General features: G+C 44.7%; 1 protein-coding gene across 1 annotated transcript in view; it reads left to right on the forward strand.

The window, feature by feature from the left end:
- The window catches only part of EDN3 (endothelin 3), a 51057-nt gene that overhangs the window by 26016 nt on the left and 2072 nt on the right, over positions 1-22969 (forward strand). The window contains exons 3-5 of the mRNA XM_048495712.1: positions 19465-19641; positions 21689-21794; positions 22948-22969. The exon at positions 22948-22969 is cut by the window's right edge and continues 2072 nt beyond it. Of these exons, the coding sequence (XP_048351669.1) occupies positions 19465-19641; positions 21689-21761 (250 nt within the window). The 3' untranslated portion in view covers positions 21762-21794; positions 22948-22969. The remainder of the gene's footprint in view (positions 1-19464; positions 19642-21688; positions 21795-22947) is intronic.

The raw sequence follows: 22969 nt of genomic DNA on the forward strand, positions 1-22969 counted from the left end.
CATTGGTTTCCCTTTCTTTGCCAGAAATTCACTTTAAAATTAACCCTTTTTCAGTAGTCCATCACAGCAGCTAACAAACTTCAGTCTGTATTTCTTCCAACCAGCCTGTGTTCCAGAATCTCAGGACAGTTAACTTCTTGAAAACCTCTATCTATAAATTTTAATTGATTTCAAATAGATCCAGTTCTGGTTAACTCCACCTGCCAATGAGTAGCGGCCTTTCTTGTTTGCCAGAATCTTAAAGCTGAACATTTTCCAGAAGTCTTCTCTCCTCCTGTAGCTCAGAAAGACTTTTGTTGGCTACTGATAAAATATCCCTGTACCTAATTGCCTATTCTTTTATGGGTTTCTGCTATGCTTTACACGTTTCCGTTTTAATGTGATAGGTTCAGTACAGCTACCAAGGAGATACAGTAGATTTAGAAAATAAAACGCATATGTTATAAAGTCTTTCAAAACCCCGAAATCTTTCTGCTTCTGGAGGATTTTGAGGAAGCGTGCTCCACAGTTTGAAAATGGCTACAGATGCTGTTATCTAGAACATGAATGCCTGAATGAGGTGAATTAGACAAGATGTGAGGAGATCCCAACAGGTTAATTTTGTAGGTGTGAACGGCCAATTTGAAACCCAATTTGGGTTGAGGCAGTTATTTTGGGGAAAGGGTGTTCTACTCTCTTATTCTTCCAGGAGTGGACGGTGAACAGAAAAGCAAGCTGAGTTGCCCTTATATCATTACAAGCCGGCACTTAGGGTTTCGATGCTTGGCAGTTGGGGGATTGGAGGTAAGGACAGGGAGGGTGGGAAGTGTTTGCTTTTATGTCACTTTTGGATTTTACCATTGAGTTTCCGACAATTCCTAGAGATACACTCCATCACTTCTGGGTTTTCCAGCACCCGCAACACTGCCTTTAAAAACATGGGTCTTGCTGGCACTTGGAGAGGCAGTGGGCTATGGAAATTGAGGTCAGGGGATTCCACTCTCTGACTAGGGGCCTGTCAAGCATATACCAGGTTTGCAGGGGCTACTCAGCTCAGCAGCATCAGTAATAGCTTGTGCACTCGAACACACACCAGCTGGGTGACCTTGGGCTAGTCACAGTTCTTCTGAGCTCTCTTAGCCCCACCCACCTCACAGGGTGTTTGTTGTGAGCGGGGGAAGGGAAAGGAGATTGTAAGCCCCTTGGAGTCTCCTACAGGAGAGAAAGGGGGGATATAAATCCAAACCCTTCTTATGGCGACCATAAGAGTTAGGCTGAGAGTGCGGGACTGTCCCAAAATCACTCAGCAAGTTTATTGAGGCCTGAACTAGATGAGATGTTGGAGCAATTTTTAAATTAAAGAAAAATACATAAAAACAATTTAACAACAAATGTTACCCAGACTTCACATATAGTTTTATGTATCATATTTATGTATCATTTATGTATCGTATGGACTCCCAATTTTGTCTTCATCGAGTATTAATTCCAAAAAATATACCTCTTGATCTTTAATAACAAAATCAAGATGATATCCCTTTAAACATTATTGATAAATTGCTAAACATCACACTTTTCTCCATTAAATCTTAATTTCAAAATACATTAGGCTTCAAAACCACAGTTACAGATACACCAACGTGTCTAGACCAGTTGGCTTGAAGTGTTGAAGAATTACTATTACCTCACTTCCTGACATTTTACGATTGGTTCTCTCTCTTGTGACAACTGTTTTGTGATTGACTGTGCCCTGATTTGAATACCCCCAGGCTTGTCTGATGTCATCAAACCCCAGAAGCTAAGTAGGGTCGGCCCTGGCAAGTGTTTGGATAGGAGATCTCCAAGGAATACTAGGCTTGTGATGCAGAAACCACATTGGGTTGTCATAAGTCAAGCTGTGACTTGACGGCCAAAAAATGCCTGCAGTGGGTGACATTTTGTGGTTGCACCCCCCCCCCCAATGTGTCAGAATTCCAGAGATGCCCACAGGCTAAAAAAGTTGGGGACCTCCTGTCTAGCATTATGTTGGGGTATAGTCAGTGGTGGGATCCAAAAATTTTAGTAACAGGTTCCCATGATGGTGGGATTCAAACTGTGGCGTAGCGCCAATGGGTCTGGGCGGGGCACGACGGGGGCGTGGCCGGGCATTCCGGGGGCGGGGCATTCCTGGGCGGGGCTGTGGCAAGAACACAGCCACTACGCCGGTCCTTGGGCGGGAAACGAATGCACGCAGGCGCAGGCTGCCATGCAGGCTGCCTACTCTCGGGAACCTGTGAGAACCTGCTGGATCCCACCTCTGGGTATAGTGCAACTCCAGCCCATATAAGCCTTCACTGTGGGGAGCAATTTTTGGCTTTTACCTGTAGCCCAACAGTGGTCTCTTAATGCTGTTGAGAGGTATCTTTGTTGATCCCGCCGTCTGTGGATGAATTTGGCCATAGTCTGCTTACACTGTCCTGGCATATGTTGCTGTTGTCATAGGAGCATTCTCATGGCCTGCCTATCTCATAGGTCAAATAAGATGGCCACAATGCTTGCAGGCAACTAGGGCCAGGTTGGAGGTACGATGGGCATGCGAACACGTCCCTGCCCTCATACCAACTAGAAAGAGGGAGAGGAAAGGTGGAAACAGCATCCACATACTCCCTTCTCTTGCTGAAGTTTTTATTTTCTGTGCTCGAAGGAGGAAAAACAACTAGATGATTCATCCTCAGATTGGGCACAACATCATCTACATGTGCCCCTTTATTGTGGGGGCTTTTTGCTTCCACAGGGGGAAGCAGTCTAAGGTAGTCTCTATGGAATTTTAAAATGGAGAAGATGAGAGCAATGTAAGGTACTGTGGTCTTGTTAGGGAGAAAGGTGGGGCATAAATGAATTAAATAACATTTTAGACCTCTTGTTTTTGGAATTACTTTCTACCTGCGGTTAGTGGTTACAGTTCCTGAGTTCTATAGGCAAACAGTGCCCTCAGTTTTGTAGACTTGGCTCACACCAAGGCAATGGGAGTGTAATGCTGAGATTAACAGAATAAACTGTATTCCTTCCAACAGAATAAACAGTATTCCTTCTCTGCGGGCTGTTCAGGTTTTTCAGGTTTCCTCTAGAATAGGGAAGAATTTTAAAAATGCGATCTTCCATGATCCTCCACCTGAAGTCTATCTAGCTGTCTCTGCCTCCTAAGATTGCCAACTCCAGGTTGTGGAATTCCTGGAGGATTTGGGGATGGAGTCTGAGGAGGGTTGGGAATAGGCTATAAAGCCACAGAGTCCATCTTCCAGAGTAGCCATTTTCTCCAGGGGAATTGTTCTCTGTAGTCTCCAGATCAGTTGTAATTCCAGAAGGTCTCCACACCCTACCTGCAGAATAGCCACTCTGCTGCCACTCCATTCCTCAGTATTTGTGAACTGGGCTTAACTTACTGAAGGATCTAGCTCTAGAATTCTATGAAGTAAAAAAAAAGAGAATGTTCTGACCTGAATAGCTCAATCTAGCCTGATCCTGTCAGATCTAAGAAGCTAAGCAGGGTCAGTCCTGGTAAGTATTTGGAAGGGAGACCTCCAAGAAAAATGTCAGGGTCATGACGTGAAGGTAGGCAATATCATACCAGCTTTGAATGTCTCTTGCCTTGAGAATCCTACAGGGTTGCCATAAGCCAGCTGTGACTTGATGGCAAAAACACCCAAAGAGAACTGTTTCCTACTTAGTTGTTGCATCTGTTTATAAATAAATATACTGGCATGGCCAGTCAGTTTCTGGGATCTTTATACTCTGCCCATCCACAGAAATCAAGCCCCAGCCACTCCTGCCTTCTGTGCAGCTGTTTCGTGTTGCAGATTGGACTGAATCTCGCTGCCCAACCTGCAAAAGCTGAAAATTCTTCTCATTGCTTCCAGTCTGTGTCTGATTTCACACAGGATCACCAACGGCTTTTTCAAGTAGCTCATTTTCAGAAGAAAAATAAATGTGATCTTTTGTGCTCACAGTCTGTTGCTGTCTTTCCAGTTTTTGTTCCTGGAGCGCCAGAAAGTGTTGCTGTTGTGTCTGTGGCCAGAAAAAGAAAGAAAGAAAGAAAAAAAGTGTGTTGAAAGTGTTGAAGTTGAAGCATATTATTTGTTCTTGGACTGGGTTGGTGCTTGCCTCCCAGTTGATTTGTAGTCCTAGTTGTTAAGGACTAGTATAAGGTGACCAGATGGTCACCTTTGTGAACCGGGACGGGGATAGGCGGCCGTGTGCGCGCAGCCGCAGGAGCGCGCTGCCTTCTGGGGCGCTGTCGTTTCCCACCCTGTGACAGGGCGGGAAACGGCAGCACCCCAAAAAGCCGTGCTCCTGCGGCCATGCGCGCGGGAGGCTGCCGCACTGCCTTGCGCCCCAGAAAGCAGTGCGGCAGCCTCCCAAAAATCGGGACAATTGAAATAACCTGTGGGATGTGGGACAAATTGTTTGAAGGTGGGACTGTCCCGCCAAAAGCGGGACGTCTGGTCAGCCTGGACTAGTATCATGTCAATTGCAGTGAATGCATAATACTGTTGAAGGCACTGCTAAGTTAATATGTAAGCTGGTCACTGGGGAGAGGGGCTGGGCAGGCGAAGGGGTTTTGGTACCCTTGGATTTTTTTCCCCTTCGTCCAAATGCTTTAGAAAGAAAAGCGAGAAGTCATCTCATTGAGCCTGCCCAGAAGTGAGAGGCCCTTTCCCCCCTCCATATTGTTAGCAACTCCAGTGGGTAGTCCAATAGTCTGACTCCGTACAAGGCCTTCCTCCACTCAGTGAAGACTTTTAGACAGCTCTCAAATTTAACAGCAGAATATAAGCTTCTGAGAATCAAAACTGCCTTTCAGCCCCATCGAAAGTCCCCTGTGGTGGGCTATGGCGCTGATGCAGCACCGCCTTGTCGCATCCAAAAAGGCTTTCCCGGCTGCCTGGGGAGCAGGGAAAAGCCCTCCCGCCAAAAAGTCCACAGGGTTGAAAGGACATACACCACCAAAAGGGTGGCATGTTTTTGAGGACTGGTGCGCCGTGCAACCTGCTCTCAACCCTGGGAGGAAGCCGTGTGACATCAGCTCCGCCCCCGGGAATGCCCCAGGCCGCCCCCGTTTTCCCACTCTTATGTTCCTGCTGGGTGACCTTGAACCAGTCACCATTCTCTCCGAATCTTCTCAGCCCCACCTACCTCACAAGTTATCTGTTGTAGGGAGAGGAAGAGAAAGCAGTTTGTAAGCCATCTTGAGTCTCCTTACAGGAGAGAAAGGCGGGGTATAAATCCAAACTTCTTCTCCTCTGCCTAGGAGCCACCAAAACAGCCACTGAGGTCTTCTTGTAGCATAGTCTCAAGAAATCTTATTATCGTTTTCTTCTTAAAGAAGCAAGTATTGGTTCTGTGATTTTAAGTTTTTTAACCTGCTGGGTTTTTTTTTAATCTGCCATATTTTCCTGCAAACTTGGGGCTTTCTCCAGGGTTGCGGACCCCATTGTGAGGATCTTTTGAGTCATATTCTGTGGTTGTTCAGAATTAGCTATAATGATGACCATTTGGGATTTTTGTTTCCTCTTGATAAAGTGATACTAGTGGCATTATTTATTCCATTCCTGGCAACTTTGGTACTCACATCTGACACCAGAGTACATTAACATGTCAGTTTTTCTTAAATGTAATATTATGTAATAATTAGGTAAAATATGTTGACAAACTAGTTATTGTTTAAATGATATGTTTGATGGCCAGGAATTACAGGAATCACACAACATGTTCTATGCCAAAAACTGTTTTAAAATAGGGTTTTTTTTGGTATAATTCTCCATGTACTAGAGCTGGCCATGTTAACTTTGCTACTTAAAGAAAAGAACATAATTAAGTTTATGGAAAATTGGAAACCTTTAATAGAATATTTAGACTAAACAGAAAAATAAATAAATTGATGACTAGTGGGTTTTGAAGGTTGAGGGCTGTTAAAATAAGATCAAGTAGAGAAACTGGAAGTCTTGGGCTCATTCCACACATGCAGAATAATGCACTTTCAAACTGCTTTCAGTGCTCTTTGAAGCTGTGCGGAATGGCAAAATCCAGTTGCAGACAATTTTGAAAGTGGTTTGAAAATGCATTATTTTGTGTGTGCGGAAGGGGCCTTGGAGATTTAGTGAGTTTTTGTCTTTGTATGTTTTGTATTTTGACTTAAAAGTACAAATAAAATTAGTTACTGATATTTTTAGACAAGTTTTTAAAATTAAAAATGAAATTTGTATCCCTAGCAGAAGAAGCCTCTTATTACTTGATTTTTTTTGCCTATATGCCAGGATTGTTCATGCTTAGTGGCAAATAGCTGCTTTGGTCTCTATGACCTTATACCCCACTGAAGTCCCATTTCAAAGCCCCACCCCTCCCAAACTCCACCCCGCAATTTCCCAATCCAGAAACTTGCAAACCTATTACAAACCCTAACACCTGACCCTACCAAGAGAAACCAGTAAAACTGGGCTGTCTAAATTTGGAGATGTTTTCAAGACCTTGCCAAACCATGGTTCCATTTGGGGAGTTTTGCGTGAGAGAATTTCGCAAGCCCATACAGCCTCTGTACATATGCTTCTAGCATTGCATGAGAGAGAGAGACAGGCAGGGAGGATTTGGAGCCAATAAATGTCTCAAGCTATTAAAAGTAAATAATAAAGAGATTATGATTCTAACCACTGGGGAGGAAAACTGCAGGCAAAACAGACAGTGGGTAATCCGTTCTGGAAGCTACCAGTTCCGTCTGACTGCTTGGAGACTGACATAATTTTTTTAAAAATTTCTTGTTCAGAAAATAGTTACATTCTATTATATTAATCAAAAGGAAAGGGGAACATAACTTGAGTCCTATTACAAAGTGAGATTGTGTCTGTGCTGTCAGATGTCATGAATTGTTCCAAAAGACGTAAAAACCATGCCAGGAGTCTTTTCAATAATTGTCTTTCTGGGCTTTCTTGGTGCATATGTACATGATTAATTATTTATTCAAATATACAACATCCCAAACTTTGAGCCATTCCTTTTGGCCTGGAATATGACATGATCTCCCCTTTTTGCTATTATTATTCTCGCTGTTGTAATGAGGTTCTGTACTAAAACACAATGTTCCTTATTAACCTTTTAACAAACCCAAAATAATTGCTTCCAGAAATAATGGGACTCCATAGCGAACTATCAACTGGGTGTATTTTGCCTTTCCCCCTAATAGTGCCGTCTGAAACAGAAATAACCACTTGCTGAGGTCAACACATGGGCAGCCTCATCCAAACACCTGGGGCCCAGATATGGTGCCCCTCCGCCATTTTCAGGAGGGCTTTCCAGTGGTGTGGGGAGCCAAAAAGGCAAGAAAACCCCTCCCACCAGGAAGCTCTCCCTAGGGCTCCACAGACTTACATCATTAAAAAGGTAGTGTAAGTCCAGGAGCCAGGTGCCGGAATTTCTGGCGGTGAAGCAGTGGGTGGAAGCCAACTGGTGTTGGCTCTTCCCCTGGCCACACCTCTGGAATCCCCCTGCTGTGTAGGCAGCGTGAGTGCAGGTGCACTGGTGTGTTGCATGCTGCTATGGGCAGCTGTTGCACCGGGCCATAGTGGCTGCCTGCTATCACATCCGCCACTCCACTGCGGTATTTGTCACCAGGGAAGGCAAATCTGCTGGATTCAGCCCTTGCACTTTGGATGGGGTTGTTAGAAGAGTTGTTTGGGGAGGGTAGCTGTGTTGGCCTGCAGTAGAAGAGCTAGATTCAAGTGCAGAAGGACCATGGAGATCAACAAAATTTGGGGAGTATAAACTTTTGAGAGTGAAAGCTCTTGAAAATTTTGGGGTCCCTAGGGTGCTACTGCACTTGTTCTAATATTTAGAAGAGTGTGACTTTTCTTAGGATAGCGCTGTAAGTATATGTGATCTCTTGCTATTCCTCGCAGAAGAGGAAATCTCAGTTTACTGCAATGAGCTTGGGGGGTGTGTGTGTGTGTGTGTGTGTGTGTATTTGTGGTTATCCCCACAGAATATATATATATTTAGAGGCTCTGTCAAAATTCTGATCTGTAAATATAGCAGTCATAATTTGTTAATTCTGAGTGTGGTTGCATTTGGTTACTCCCCTCAAAACGTGACATATATTGGGGTATTTTGCGATGACATGTGGTTTTATGCCAGTAAATTGAATCAGTGCTTTGTTGCCGCAGCTGTTCTAGCCGATACTGGGAACATGAGAATTTAGTTAGCCATTGGTGGAAGTTGTTGTTTCGTGTTAGGTTTCTAATGTTTGGTTCCCTTCGTATTTATTTCTTTATAACGTACTCGTCTCTGTAAGTCAATGAATGAGCCATCTGACGAGCAGTGTAATATAACTAGATTTATAGCATGATGAAGCAAAACAGCATTAGCCATATGTTAAACACAGCTGAAAATGGTATTACATAAGTATAAAAACAAATGTGTACAGCAAACAAATACGTACTATAAAAATAAACACGTACCTATACCTGGATACGGCTGACCATCAGTGATGGCGGGACACCAGTTCTTGGTCACATCTCCCTAGCAATTGCCAGGAACTCTGTGGTAAAACCATAAGGTTTTCGGCAGTTCTTAGAGGAGGGCTGACAGATGCTTTCAGGTTTTCCTGGAAGTGATGTCACACTGTTGCTAATAGTATTTTTTTTTAAAAAAAATATTCTTTCTCCTGTTGGTCTCTGTAGCGCTGACAGGTGAGGCCCACTGGGGCACCTGAGAACCCAATGCTATGTAGTTCATAGTTCTGTTTCCTTTGTAATAACACCTTCCTGGACCATTTTGTTATAAGGGGAGCCCCAACCAAAGCTGGAGGGGTGGGATGTGGTGCAAATGCAATGCCAATCCGCTGCCTCCAGGAGGGCTTTCCAGCGGCCTAGGGAACAAGAAAAAGTCCCGACCCCCCTGCTGCTGGAAAGCCCCATAGGACTTTCAGGGCTTACACCAAGTTTGACGGCTGTGGTGCAGTGCTCCTGTCCCTAAACCCTGGGGGGGGGGGGGCGCAACTAATGTTGAATTCACCCCCAGGAATGCCCCTTCCTCCCCCGCACCCTGCTGACATCTGATCAGGATGCCAGCATAGCCCCACCACAGCCCGGATTTCCAGATTTTGCTGCGTAGGACTGAGGGATGTTGCGTGTTGTGGGGAAAGGAAGGGAAGGAGTTTGTAAGTCACTTTGAGATTCCTTACAGGGGAGAAAGGAGGGGTATAACTCCAAACTCTTCTTCTTCTTGATAGGTTCACTTCATGAAACCCTCGTGATTGGTTGCACAAGATTGTGTGCAGGCAGAAACACTTGTGGAGATACAGTAAAATTGACTCAGTGCAAGCAGAATTGCAGTCATCTTGCATTTTCATGCGTGCAAAAGCTCTAGCGCAAGCAGAACAGTGGGGTATTTGTGGGGAAGGAAGGTAAGGCCCTTATTTGCCTAGGAGACATGGGGTACCCTATGTCCCCGGGCACCCCCCAGTGGAGGGCGCAAAAATTTCAGGTTCATTTGTGGTTTTTTTGTATTTTTTTAGTGTTTTTTCAGTTGTGTGTTTGGCCCGGGGGGGGGGGGACACGGACGGACTCAGGTTTTGTCCCCGGGCTCCAGCTTGCCTAGATATGCCTCTGAAGCAGAATGTTTTGTTTGTGATATAGGGGCATAATCCATTAATTGGGACACGATCCATTCATTGTGAACACCTGAAATGCTCTGTATAAATATTTAGTTAGATCTGGCCTATAATTACAAAGGGGACAATGTTTGCTGATTTCCGTCTTCCCAGGTAGACCACTGACTCATTGCACAAACTAGTCCTGTTGGTTGTCTCCCAGAAGCAATATTTCAGGAGGTGTTTTGGGTTGCAGCAAGAAGCAAAAGTAGATAAGTTATGTGTCTACGGACAGAAATCCTCTGCCCTGTAGTTTTGTGATGGAATCCAAACCACTACCTGTTATTGTTAAATTGGTTTGCAACAGTTTGAACACACCGCCTAAGTTGTGATATTCATTGGCATAAAATATAGTTAAGGTCCCGTGCTTAGAATGTTGTTTTTAAAATGATTGAATGGAAGTGGTTCAGGGTGAGACTATGTGTTACGTGCTGGTCTGTACTAGTTTTCCCTGATTTTTAGAAGCCAGCTAGGGGGTGGTGATTTTAAAAACTGTATGAGGGTTCAGGGTATGAGGGGCTGTTTATTTTTTTTTTAACTGAAAATTGGTGTCAGTGATCTGATTGTACTCCTGGTGGGATAAAATTATCTGTTGCATGTGAGGCCCTGTTGCCAAATTCATGGCGGCAGACAAACCAGTAGGAAAAAACTCCCGCCTCATGCTCTTCCCTATTGGACATAAGGCTTGTCAATATTGGAGATTGACCTTTGGACTGAATGAATGAAAGGGATGTTTGATCTGAGCCATAAAGCCACAAAGAATGCAACCTGAATGTAATAATGACAAAACAGCAGAGAAAAGTGTGTGCTTTATTGTCTGCCAGTGAACTCCAAAATTGCACATATGGCAAATCAATATTGGCGACTGACCTCTGGACTGAATGAAAGGGATGTTTGATCTGAGCCACAAAGCCCCAAGGAATGCAAACCAGTATGTAATAAAGGCTGCCAGAACTGCTGCTCAGCAGCCCCAGAAAACTCCTGTCGGTAGCCCCAATCCCCTCCCACTGCTCAGAAGAGTGATGGTGGGGAATATACATTACACAGAAACTGGATGAGCTATCTCCAGAAAAACACTCGCCCCAAACAGGGAAGTACAACAAACTGATTTATAGCATGAATGACAAGTCTAAACGCATTAATAGTATTATAAATACTGTTATAAATACATTCTTATACACTAATAGAATAGCACTGGAATCAAGTTCATTCATAAATCCCACAGACAGGAGACCATTCATGAGTAGAGGCAATGTTTCAAAAGTCAGTTTGTGATGGTGTAGATCAGGGGTAGGGAACCTGCGGCTCTCCAGATGTTCAGGAACTACAATTCCAATCAGCCCCTACCATCATGGTCAATTGGCCATGCTGGTAAGGAAGAGCACTGATAAAGTATGGTATCTGGAAACCGATTCTGGTGAATCAAACTGATGCTCAGTTCCTAATCTACAGTGTAAATCCAAGTAGGCATGTGAGAGACAGCCTTCAATACAGTTACTTCAGTACAAAATGTCACTTCTGACACGAAACGAGAAACGACATCATCGTAACAAGGAAACACTCTAGGATTCCTCCAGAACTCTATGGTTTTTTTTTTTATTGTGCCCCAGTAGTGGCATCATGTGTCAAAGCAATGCAAATTGGATTGCCTCTGCTCCCAGGAACATCTTGCAGATTTCCAGCATGGGGGTGGGGGGTGGGGGATCCTAACAGCAATGTGTGACCACTTTCTCAAATCTCTGAAAATTACAAAAGAGAACTGGAAAAAGTGTTATTCTGTGGATTCAGAAATTTAGTCTCTAGGGTTTTATTCTCAGGCTGCTTTTTATTTTTGAAACAAAGGGTCTGCGTAATTTCTCTGTATTTCATATTTAATGAGTTGCCTTCCCGTTCTCCCCCTTCTTCCTTATTGTCTAAAGTTCCTCAATCTGCATCAGGGCTTAACTATTGTGAGGCCCAGCAAGACCAAAATTAATTTCCCATGGCTTGGTTTTGACCTGGGCATTTCAGTCACGATAGCAGGAGAAGGGAGTTTTGAACGTTGTGTGAGGAGAAAATGGGGCTCCTTTGGTGTTCTCTTACTCTTTTTTTTTGTAAGGAGCAAAGGGGAAAATGCAAATGCGGGCAGTTTGGCCATTTTCTGCTCTAGCACTGGGGATTTTTTGGTGTAGTTTTTATTCCATCTGGATCTCATTTGAGCAAATAAGCGTTCACGCCGTTCCATATTACACTGTGGGCGCCCAAAATATAAACTGATTTCTCATGCTGCTTACCTAGTTTTGGGAGAATTCCCACTTCCTCCTCCTTTGCAAAGTAATTTAATTTAAAGTAGACGATTTGCTAAGAAACTGAAGACAGCAAGAAGTGGTAGCCGGGAAAAGCTGCCATGTGATATTTTGGGGTTGATGATTTTTAAATTGCATCCACTGGTGTGTAGCCCCACTGGTTGGTTTTTCTTGGAGCAGTGTCTCCGGTCTGGGAATTTCCCCACCACCAATCTAATTATTACAAGAACTTTGTTAATGCATGATGGTTTAATTTAAAGTTCCCTTTCCTAGTAATCTTTTCAATGCTCACTTTGTGTTGGGGCCACAATGCATGGGGAGAAGGGACTTTACCCTTTTACCCTGCGCTGTTTTCTCAACCTGAAATTATTTCAGAAGTCCTATTTGGCCAAGGTGACCAGACGTCCCGCTTTTGGCGGGACAGTCCCGCCTTAAACCAATTTGTCCTGTGTCCCGCAGGTTTTTTGAACCGTCCCAATTTTTGGAAGGCTGCCGCACTGCCTTCTGGGGTGCTCCCCTTTTCCTGCCCTGTCACAGAAGGCAGTGCGCTCCTGCGGCTGGGTCCCGGTTTACAAAGGTGACTATCTGGTCACCTTATATTTGGCCTGTATCCCTCTGTATCCCAGGGAACATGTTGGCTTTTCCAACTGGCCAAATAATGCCTCCCCTAGACCATGAAGAGTGTCCCATTCTGAATAATTCATGCTTCACATAGTAACAGAAGAGAAGCTGGAACCAGAGGCGTGTGTGTGGGCTGGGTGGGGTAAGGTGGGGGTGGCACCCAGGGCAACACCTGCTCTGGCCACCCACCCACCCACCCACGCACCTTGTGTGTTTCTTCATGAGTCAGTGTTTGAGGTATGCCTCCAAACAAGTGCTAGACCAAAGTGTCTCATTTCAGAGCAAGATCAAAGCGAGAACTTTTGTGTAAGCACAATGAGCAGCCCCTTCTTCTTCTATTTACAGCTGCCCTGGATTAACCATTAAGCATAATAAGCCTGTGCTTAGGGCAGTGGTGGGATCCCAAAATTTTAGTAACAGGTTCCCATGGTGGTGGGATTCAAACTGTGGCGTAGCGCCGGGGGCGGGGCATTCCTGGGCGCGGCAGTGGCAAGGACACAGCCTCTGCGCCGGTCCTTGGGCGGGAAACGAATGCATGCAGGCGCAGGCTGCCACGCACACCGGTGCCCCTCCTGCTAGACTGCTTAAAGTTCTGTGCGCTACTGCTGAGAAGAGAGGCGTAACGAAGGCAAAAATCACGTGGCAAAATCACCAATTAGTAACCCTTTCTCGGCACACACAAATAATTAGTAACCTACTCTCGGGAACCTGTGAGAACCTGCTGGATCCCACCTCTGGCTTAGGGCATCAAGGGTAAAGGGAACACCACAGAAAGTGAAAAAAGGGCATTACCCCCGCAAATAAATTTACTGTGGTTAAAATGGGGGGGGGGGTGTTAAAAAAAGTTAATCCAACTTCAGGTAAACTAGGGTCCCACAACAAGGCCTCGGTCACATAAATGTATATCTTACAGATAGAAACTCAGCCAATTCCCTTAACTGAAATGCATAAAGATCAACGTGTCTTCTCTGCCTTAGTATCACCACCCAGAGAATGCGAATTCTGGCTGCTAAAGTTACTGACTATAAGCCCCCCATTGATATTGAAGCAACCACTGGGAGCTGCCAGTTTACCTGTATATACACATTATCACTGTATCAGTGTATATATATATAAAGGTTTGCATGCACCTATGGTAGCTAGATCTAGTAGATTCTCAGTAGGGCATAGGCCTATTTACCCAGAAATGTATGTAATAATGGTTGATATCTGTATATTTGTTTGGCTGCCCATCTGGTTCCTGTCAACAAAACCAGTACATTTGTCTAGGGACAGGGGGTTCCTAATTGCCCCCCCCATGTGACCATGAAGGTGACAAGTCTTCTGGCGCCCTTGACCCCTCCCATGTTGTCATCAACATGGGTGGGGCCAATGAAGCCAGAGAGGCATCCCAAGCCTCGCCCCTCTCCCAGCTGCTGTTTTCAAGCTGGCAGCCGGCAGTCCCTTCTGCCCTCCCCTCTGGGGAGGACAGAAGCAACTGGAAGGATCCATGCTGGGGCCTTTGCTTTTATAATCTCGGGGTATGTGGCCCCGCCCCTCGGGGTGTGGATCCACCCCCAAGCTTCTAAAAGCAAAGGCCCCAGCACAGAGTCTTCCAGTTGCTTCTGTCCTCCCCAGAGGGAAGGACAGAAGGGATAGCCAGCAGCTGGCAGCCGGCAGCCGGGAGGGGGAGGGGCTGAGGGTTGGTCCTGCCCCAGATGTAGAGGAGGGGTGCCCAGAGAACAGATGTTTCCGGGTACCATTTCCCCCAGTACGCCTCTGGGGCAGAGGTGTCCAACTCAGGCGCTCCAGATGTTTATAGACTACAATTCCCATCAGCCCCTGCTGATGGGTTGGACATCCCTGGGTTAAGGTGTTGGACTAGAATCTGGGAAACCCCAGTTCAAATCCCCGGTCATGCCGTGGAAGCTTGCTGAGCGACCTGAGGCTAAGTCACACACTCTCAGCCCTGACCCTGGCTTGTATTTGGATGGGAGACTTCGGCCCTTTCTGCACAAATCCTCTAAAACATTTTTAAAATGTTTTTAACCTCCTCCCTTTACAAGGATGTATATCTTTACTCCCCCCACCCCCGAAATGATTCCGGGCTGCATGGCTGACATTTTACTTTAAAAGACTAAATGAAAGTTCTATGTCACATCTGTATTGACCCTAACTGAGGCCCCTTCTGCACACACAAAATAATGCGTTTTCAAACCACTTTCACAACTGTTAGCAAGTGGATTTTGCCATTCCGCACAGCTTCAAAGAGCATTGAAAGCAGTTTGAAAGTGCATTATTCTGCATGTGCGGAATGAGCCTGAGTGTCAGTTATCTTTTGAAGATATCTATGTTGTAAAGGCCAACAAGAATTTAGTGACAACTTAAAGACTGACACAATTACATTGCAGCGTAAGATTTTGGGACGTAGAGCCCAGTTCTTCAGATGTTAATTCTAACTCATAGAACCTCACTATAACTTTAGCAAATCCTGTGATTTCCCCACCGATTAAAAGCAAATAATTTAGCATAACTGAATCATATAATCAATTTAGCTTAACTAAATACATTTTTGTAGTTTTCCTGATTAGATGTGTATTGTACATTTTTTTTATTTTACAAAATGTATATATCATTCATCTGCCTTTATAAGGACCTCAAAGACGGCTAATAAACTAAACATACATAATAAAATCACCTTTTTTGCCATTCCCTGCTCCTGTCTCACAACCCTGGTGAAGTGTAACCTTGGTTTTCGTTGTCGTCGGTTTCGGTTTTCGTCGATTCTTTCCCCGAAAAATTTGTCTTGGTTTTCATTGTTTGCTTTGGTTTTCGTCGGATTTCGTCGGTGCACGCACGCTAATTTTTCCACAACAAATGGCGACCCACGCAGTTCCGTTGCTTTCCAGTATTTGCCTTGGTTTTTGTCAGTTTCGGATTTCGCCGAGGTTTTCTGGATGGATTATCGACGAAAACGGAGTTTCCACTGTACTCTATGGAGGTCTCCCATTCCCTCCCCAATTTGAATCAGAGCCAGGAGTTGAAAGGGGACTTAATCCTTGGACTCTGAAATGGCTTCATTAATTGATGCTAGGTACACACACCTCAAAAATCATTGCATTTTTGGGATCTGGATGATGAAAAATATCAGTATTTGTTATTCAGGTTCCAAATATAGGGCTCCGATTTCATGGGTCGCCAAAGAGGATGCCCCCAATGGAGGAAAAACAGGGGCCTATAAAATTGGACTGCCTGATCAAATTTTTATCAAACTTAGGATTTCTTCGAGAGTCACCACAAGCTATGCTGAAAATTTGGTGAGTCTACTTAAAAAAAACAGCCCATCCCAAAGCTATGGAAAGATTCTCCATAAACTGTAGTGAAGCCAATGGGGGGATTAAACCTTGAAATACTGCAACTTTCTGTGAATGTGCCAAAGCACAAGTTGTCTTAGGAAGTCCCAAAGAGGTCCTGGAAGAGTGGATTTTTTATGGATTGCTGGCTGCAGCTCGAACTGCCATTTTTCCAGCTGAAAAAAAAAAGCCGAAAAGTATTAGTAAGATATTTTCCGGATTCCCCCCTCTCCTCATTCTGCTTTACTGAATACATACCCCTAATCTGTGTTAGTTTGATGGGGCTAAGCAGAATCCCAATCAAGATGTTGGGCTTTAATAGTGTACATGGCATTACCTATACAGAGCACCATAAACTATATTAGATGTTTCCATAATCCACAATTAACCTTCCCTGGGTACTGCTACCTCCCTGGACGTGTGGTCCCAACTTCAGAGAGTCACTGAGGAAGGGCATATGGGTGGTGCTCTATGGTGGCATTCCTGGGGATTAAGGCTGCACTTCCAGCTGATATACTGGCCAGTGCTGTTGGGGAAAGGGTTGCAGTTGGTGCGGGGAACAGCATGAATGACAGGAAGGCTTACAAGTGACAGAAGGATGCAGGGACACGTGGTGGGCATGCAGGTGTGGAGGTGCAAAGGAGGGATAGCGATTCCCCCCCCCCACATGACGAACTCTGAGTCCGCGTGCCCACAGAGCGGGCTCTGAGTGCCACCTCTGGCACCCATGGCATAGGTTCGCCACCACAGCTGTATACAGTGCAACTCAAAGCTGCAAAAGCTTTAACCAGGAGTACACTGCAGGCAAGAGAGTTTCTTCTTTTCATAAGGCCTGGCTGTGAACTTGCAGCTAGCCTCAATACTTCAGCAAGTGCAGGACTGTTTGTTGTCCAGAGGTCAAAGTGCAGGATACAAGTCAACACACTCCCCAAAAGCTTGTTTTTCAGGCTTGCTTCCCTTGATAAGTAATGTCATTTATAAAATAAACTGGCCTATTTAACAAAAAACAGTGGATATTTCAAGTATTGCATGCCAGGCCGTGTCAACCATCCATCTAAACCAATGCTGTCATATTTTAACTCACAACAGCTGGCGCTACAGGCGTTCCTTTGACTGCAGACTAAACTATGTACTTTTGAAGCTGAAAAGGTGCCCAGGATCGGAGCCTGCAGAGCACATGACCTGGGACAACCTTCAGCAAATGGAAGCAGGGAGAATCCTTTCACTGGCGCACAAAATGTCGGGTGCAAATGGAGGAGGAAACTGACCAGAAAGCAAAACGGTTGGGCAGGAAAAATTAGACACCTCTTGAGCTCTGCATTTCACACAGCCAGGCGGGTGGCTTGGGAGGGGGGTGGGGTTGCACTTTAAAGCATTCTCCAAAAAAGATGCCTTGAGCAGAAATAAGACATCCTGAGGACGTCTTGGGAAAAAAGCTGTGTGGAACACCTTCCCAAGACACGTTTTTTAAGGTCCACAGGACACAGAGGTGTATTGGGGGAAAATGGCACCCTGAGACAATTTGTCTCCGGTTGTCCCCCCCGCACTGCGCCTGGGGGCTGGGCTCCACCGCCGAGCCGCAACCCCCTCCCTCTGGCTCCTTGAGCCTGGCAGCCAGCAGCCCCACTTCTGTCCTCCCCTCTGGGGAGAGCAGAAGAGACTGCTGTCCTCCTGTGGCCCTGCCCCCAAGCCACGCCCCCGGCCTAAGTGCTTATAAAAGCACCTCTCGGAGGACGGCAGTCTCTACTCTCCCCAGAGGGGAGGGCAGAAGCTGGGCGCCCGAGGGAGGAGGGGGGGCAGCGTCCTTAGGCATCCTTGGCCCCACCCACATCGATGATAATGTGGGCGGGGCCAAGGGAGCCTGAAGATGACGAAGCAGCAGGACTTACTGCTGCTTCGTTGTCTTCACACCGGGCCTAGTCACGTGATACCACTATTTTGGGCAATAGTGATGTCCTTAAAATGCTACCAAGATGGGTTCTAATTTGTTGACTTTTATGGGAAAAATTCTATATGAGTATTGTAAAATTTTATCTTGTAATGTATTCTATTTTATCCTGTTATGTTGGTTTTATGTATTCTATTTTATTCTATTGTGTGGATTTTATGCTCACCCTCTTTGGGAGGAGCAAAGACAGGGCCCTTCCTGAAGTCCTAGAATGTCCCACCTCAGGATATGCTGACGCTGGCCCCGGTTACCACCACCAGCCCAAGAAACTTTCTTTTTTAATTGTGTAGGTTTGACATGCAGGGCAATATCTATGTAGATGTCAGTTTACTAGTTGTTTTATAATGGTGTCAATTGTTAGTAAAGGCAAATGGGATGCCTGCTCGAATCTTAGGCTCCTTCCGCACATGCAGAATAATGCACTTTCAACTCTCTTTCAATGTACTTTGAAGCTGGATTTTACTGTGCGGAATAGCAAAATCCACTTTCAAACAGTTGTGAAAGTGGATTGAATGTTCATTATTCTGCGTGTGCGGAAGGGGCCTTAAACCAGTTGAAACATTTGCGGGCAAAGCTAGCAACATTAGACAAGCTTCATCCAACTGCTGTAACTTCAGTCATCAGCCAGTATGGTGTTGTGGGTAGACTATACTGTGTCTCTCCAGAAGAAAAAAACAAAATTGTAAGTTCATTCGCCACATAATGGATTGTCTTTGCTTTAGAACGCTCCTTTTTGGTCCTACGGTGTTTCCCCGAAAATAAGACAGTGTCTTATATTAATTTTTGCTCCCAAAGATGCGCTATGTCTTATTTTGAGGGGATGCCTTATTTTTTTGTGTTCTGTTCGTCGGACATGCTTCCAAACAAAAACTTTGCTATGTCTTACTTTTGGGGGATGCCTTATATTTCACACTTTAGCAAAACCTCTACTAGGTCTTATTTTCCGGGGATGTCTTATATTCGGGGAAACAGGGTAGTGCCTGCCCAACAAAACTAAGTAGGCAAATGAAGTTATGAATGTTGTTGTTGTTTTTCTTTTGATGAGATGGGCAAATCTTTTTTTAAGGGGGCAATTTTTAAAAAGCAAACTTTTGTTTCGGCTCTTTTTCCTTTTTAGAAAAAGGAAAGCTGCAATCTCACTGGTTTTCTAGGATAAAAAATACACTCGGTCCAATTACAGGACCTTGAAAGAGTCTTGTATTGTTATTTCTCATCACTACCTTCCTGGATAAGGAGTGGCCAATTTGTAAGCCTGCTAGCATCGTTGCTCCTCTATTACTTTCAGTCATATTTTCTGTGCCTGCTATGGGTAAAAGGGAAGTAGGGTTTTATTACCGAGAAGGTTTTCAGGATAAAGCCAAACAGAAAGAATTGTTCAGTGAATGCTTTACAGTTGTAGAAACTTTACCTAACTTCATTGCAAGTAGTAATAATTCATTATGTTTTCTGAACAGCTTAATTCCATTGTGTTGAAACAGCAGCTCCATAAGATGCTATTAGAGTTGGTATTATTAGCAACAATTGCATTTCATCGAATAGAAAAATGGAAGTAACTCTTGAGAAAAAAAATAATCCTAGAAGCTTAGAAAATGAGAATTTGTATTTGTATATCTATCGCTACAGGAGAATTGTTCCATATGGGCTGACTAACTACAGGGGCAGCTTCCGAGGCAAGAGATCGGCGGGGCGACAACATACAAGCACACGCTCATCAAAATGGCCTCAGTTGCGCTGCTCTTGTACAGACAGATGCGACAAACAGTGTATGCGTTTTTGCACAAGGGCCCAGGGCAGCCAATGGTAAGAATTTGCGTTCCTCCATGCTTCTGTACAAACTTGTATAATAGTCTGCAACTGTTAGTGATGCAGATTTTAAGCTTCCCATCTTATCTTATCAATCAAACTTGAGTTCTCTTCAGAAGCCAATTGGTAAAGGGTTCAGGAAGGACCCTCCCCCCCCCCCCAGTCCTTCTTTACACAGTGTTTAATCTAATTTATAAAAGTCGTTAACACAAGATTTAGCACATGCTTGTCCATAGCTTTGTGGGAGTTGTTTCCCATGATGCAGGTGGGGGCATAACTGCCTAAAATGGCACCCAGGGGGAGCGCAATGGCACACCCTGCCTTGGGCGCCACCTGGGCCTGTCACATGGGAGTTGTGTTACCAGCTCCTCCTCCTTGTAATTGGAGTTTGGAGCGGGGTGGGGCTGTTTTATGCTGGGCTCAGCTTGAGTCCAGCCTGCAGTTTAAATTTCGACTCAAACCACGCTGAACCCAGAATCGAACTGAGTATCAGGCTGATCAGCTCCAGATTTATACTGGATGGTCTGCATCCCAAGTTCCACCTCTGGGGTTCCAGCCCCCCTGCACCCCCCTCATTATGCTGCTAGAAGCAATTCTCTGCATGGCCTTAGAAAGCACATAAATACTGGAATTGAGTGGCCATTCCTGTTTGATGGCTGCTGTGTTTGAAGAGAGGCTGAGTGCCAGCGGGATGAGAGACCTTTGATTAGCCATCCCTGTGTGGAGCCAGCATGGTGTAGTGGTTAAGAGCAGGTGGTTCTAATCTGGAGAAATGGGTTTGATTCTTCACTCCTCCACCTGAATAGCAGAGGCTCATCTGGTGAACCAGATTTGTTTCTGTACTCCTACATTCCATCTGGGTGACCTTGGGCTAGTCACAGTTCTTTGGGACTTTCTCAACCCTACCTGCCTCACAAGGTCGGGAAAGGAGCTTGTAAGCCACCTTGAGTCTCCTTACAGGAGAGAAAGGTAGGGTATAAATCTCTTCTTCTTCTTCTTCTTCTTCTTCTTCTTCTTCTTCTTCTTCTTCCTCTTCCTCCTCTTCCTCCTCTTCCTCTTCCTCTTCCTCTTCCTCTTCCTCTTCCTCCTCCTCCTCCTCCTCCTCCTCTTCCTCTTCCTCCTCCTCCTCCTCCTCCTCCTCCCCCCCTTCCTCCTTCCTCCTTCCTCCCCAAGGTTAGCAACTTGTGGGAAGCTTGCTAGTTCTGTAGGGGGCCCTCTCCAGCAGTGTTATGATATTGGCAGAGATCCTGCAATGTGGTGACACCATGTCAGGCATGACCTGGAACTGACATCATCACATTTGCATAAAACTCTATATTTAACCATAGAGTATTTGGTGAATGCTGCTGTGTAGTGACATCACTTCTGCGTGGCACTGGGAGACTGTTTTTAAGTTTGTAACAATTCAGAACACAGCAATTGGACGTGGATAAGTTTAGTGTCTGGAAAAAGCATGGATTGCATAAATGTTAATATTTCTTTGTGCTGCAGCATTGTGGAAATAATGGTGAGGGCTTTGCAGTCACTTGTTGAATTATTACTGTTGTAGGTTGTTGAGGTGCAAACAATGTACATGTTTTGTCCTTTGAAAAATGGTACATGACAGCAAAATATTATGGCTGAGACAATAATGTGGGGATGAATAAGTTTCCTTTTAATATAATTTAATTCCTTTTAATATTTTTTTAATCAATAAGCCTTTATTGGCATACAGAACATACAATATAAATACAGTTAAAATTACTAGATAAAACTTCACACTGGATCATAAGTTCAGCTCGCAAACCTCAGCCAGAAACTTTGCCACTGCGAGACAACAGTCAAGGTCATTGCAGTTTAAGAGCATATTTACTTTATCAAGCTCTGTCAGGGTTTTCATAGAGTCAATGATTTGTACTAATAAGCTGGATCTTGGTTTCTGGTAAAGTGGGCAGTGGAGGAGAATGTGCGCAATGGAATCCAACTTCCCTCCTTTTAATATAATTTAATTCCTTTTAAATTCCTTTTAATATAAATATAATTTATCCATTTTTCTCTCCCACAGTAATAAGGAGCTACTGAACAGCATGGCAGAAACAAAGTCCCATCAAGAAGAAGACCACATCCCTACTCAGTAGCCCTAGAGAATTCAGCTGCTTTGCAGTGGAGAGGTACAGTCTTTTACTAAATTGTGGGTGGTGGGCAGTGGCACTCAGAGGTCAAATTATTATTCCGGTTGCTTGTCAAGTCAGTTTTTTCAGGATTAAGAAAAAAGTGCCAAGAGTCAGCAAGGGGACATGGAGTACCTGCGTGTGTGCTCTTTTAAGGCTGTATTCAGGTCTCATTCTCCTGCCTACCCCAAATCAGAATTAGTTTGCCTCAAGTACGTGATACTGCCTTATACAGAGTCAGAACACTGCCTTATATAGAGTCTGCTGCTCCAGAGACTAGGACCAGGAGTGATGGGTTCAAGGTGAAGGAAAAGAGATTCCACCTAAACATCAGGAAAAACTTCCAGTCAGTAAGGGCTGTTTGACAGAGGAATTCACTGCCTCGGAGTGTGGTGGAGTCTCCTTCTTTGGAGGTTTTTAAAGAGAGCTGGACGGCCATTAGCCAGGAGTGCTTTGATTGTGTGTTCCTGCATGGCAGGGGGTTGGATTTGATGGCCCTTGGAGTCTCTTCCAACTCTATGGCCCCTTCCGCACACGCAAAATAATGCGTTTTCAAACCACTTTCACAACTGTTTGCAAGTGGATTTTGCTATTCCGCACAGCTTCAAAGAGCACTGAAAGCAGTTTGAAAGTGCATTATTCTGCATGTGCGGAATGAACCTATGATTCTATGATTCTAACACTGGCCTGAATGTCACTATTGCCTGCTCTGGCAGTGGCTTTCCCTGGTCTCAAACAGACATTTGTCTTATCATCAAAGACCCAATCCATCTGGAGATGTGAAGATTGAATGTGGAAGCTTCTGCATGCCTAGCAGATATTCTACCAGTCTGCCATGGCTCTACTCAAAACCCCAGCAAGTGTTATTCTACTTCTTCCTTTATCTCAGAATGGGGCTACCAAATTCAACATAGTGTGTGTTGAAAAGCAAGCAGGGGACTTTTCTCTGCCGTGTGGAATCTTTCCCTAATACAGGAAACTTGCGAGACCCGCATTCAGTGAGCTCTTTGAGTGAAAGGAAAGCACCACTGCTAACAAAATGGATCTGTAGGTTCTAATCCATTGAGTATGTTCTGTCATTAAACCCTTTCGTGAGCGATGCATGGTTTTTAGTTGCTTATTTTGGATGTTTTTAATTTCTCTTTCTTTCCAGGTGGCGCTTCATGCAGTTTGGT

This window comes from Sphaerodactylus townsendi, linkage group LG05 (genome assembly GCF_021028975.2).
Source record: "Sphaerodactylus townsendi isolate TG3544 linkage group LG05, MPM_Stown_v2.3, whole genome shotgun sequence".
Taxonomy (NCBI): domain Eukaryota; kingdom Metazoa; phylum Chordata; class Lepidosauria; order Squamata; family Sphaerodactylidae; genus Sphaerodactylus; species Sphaerodactylus townsendi.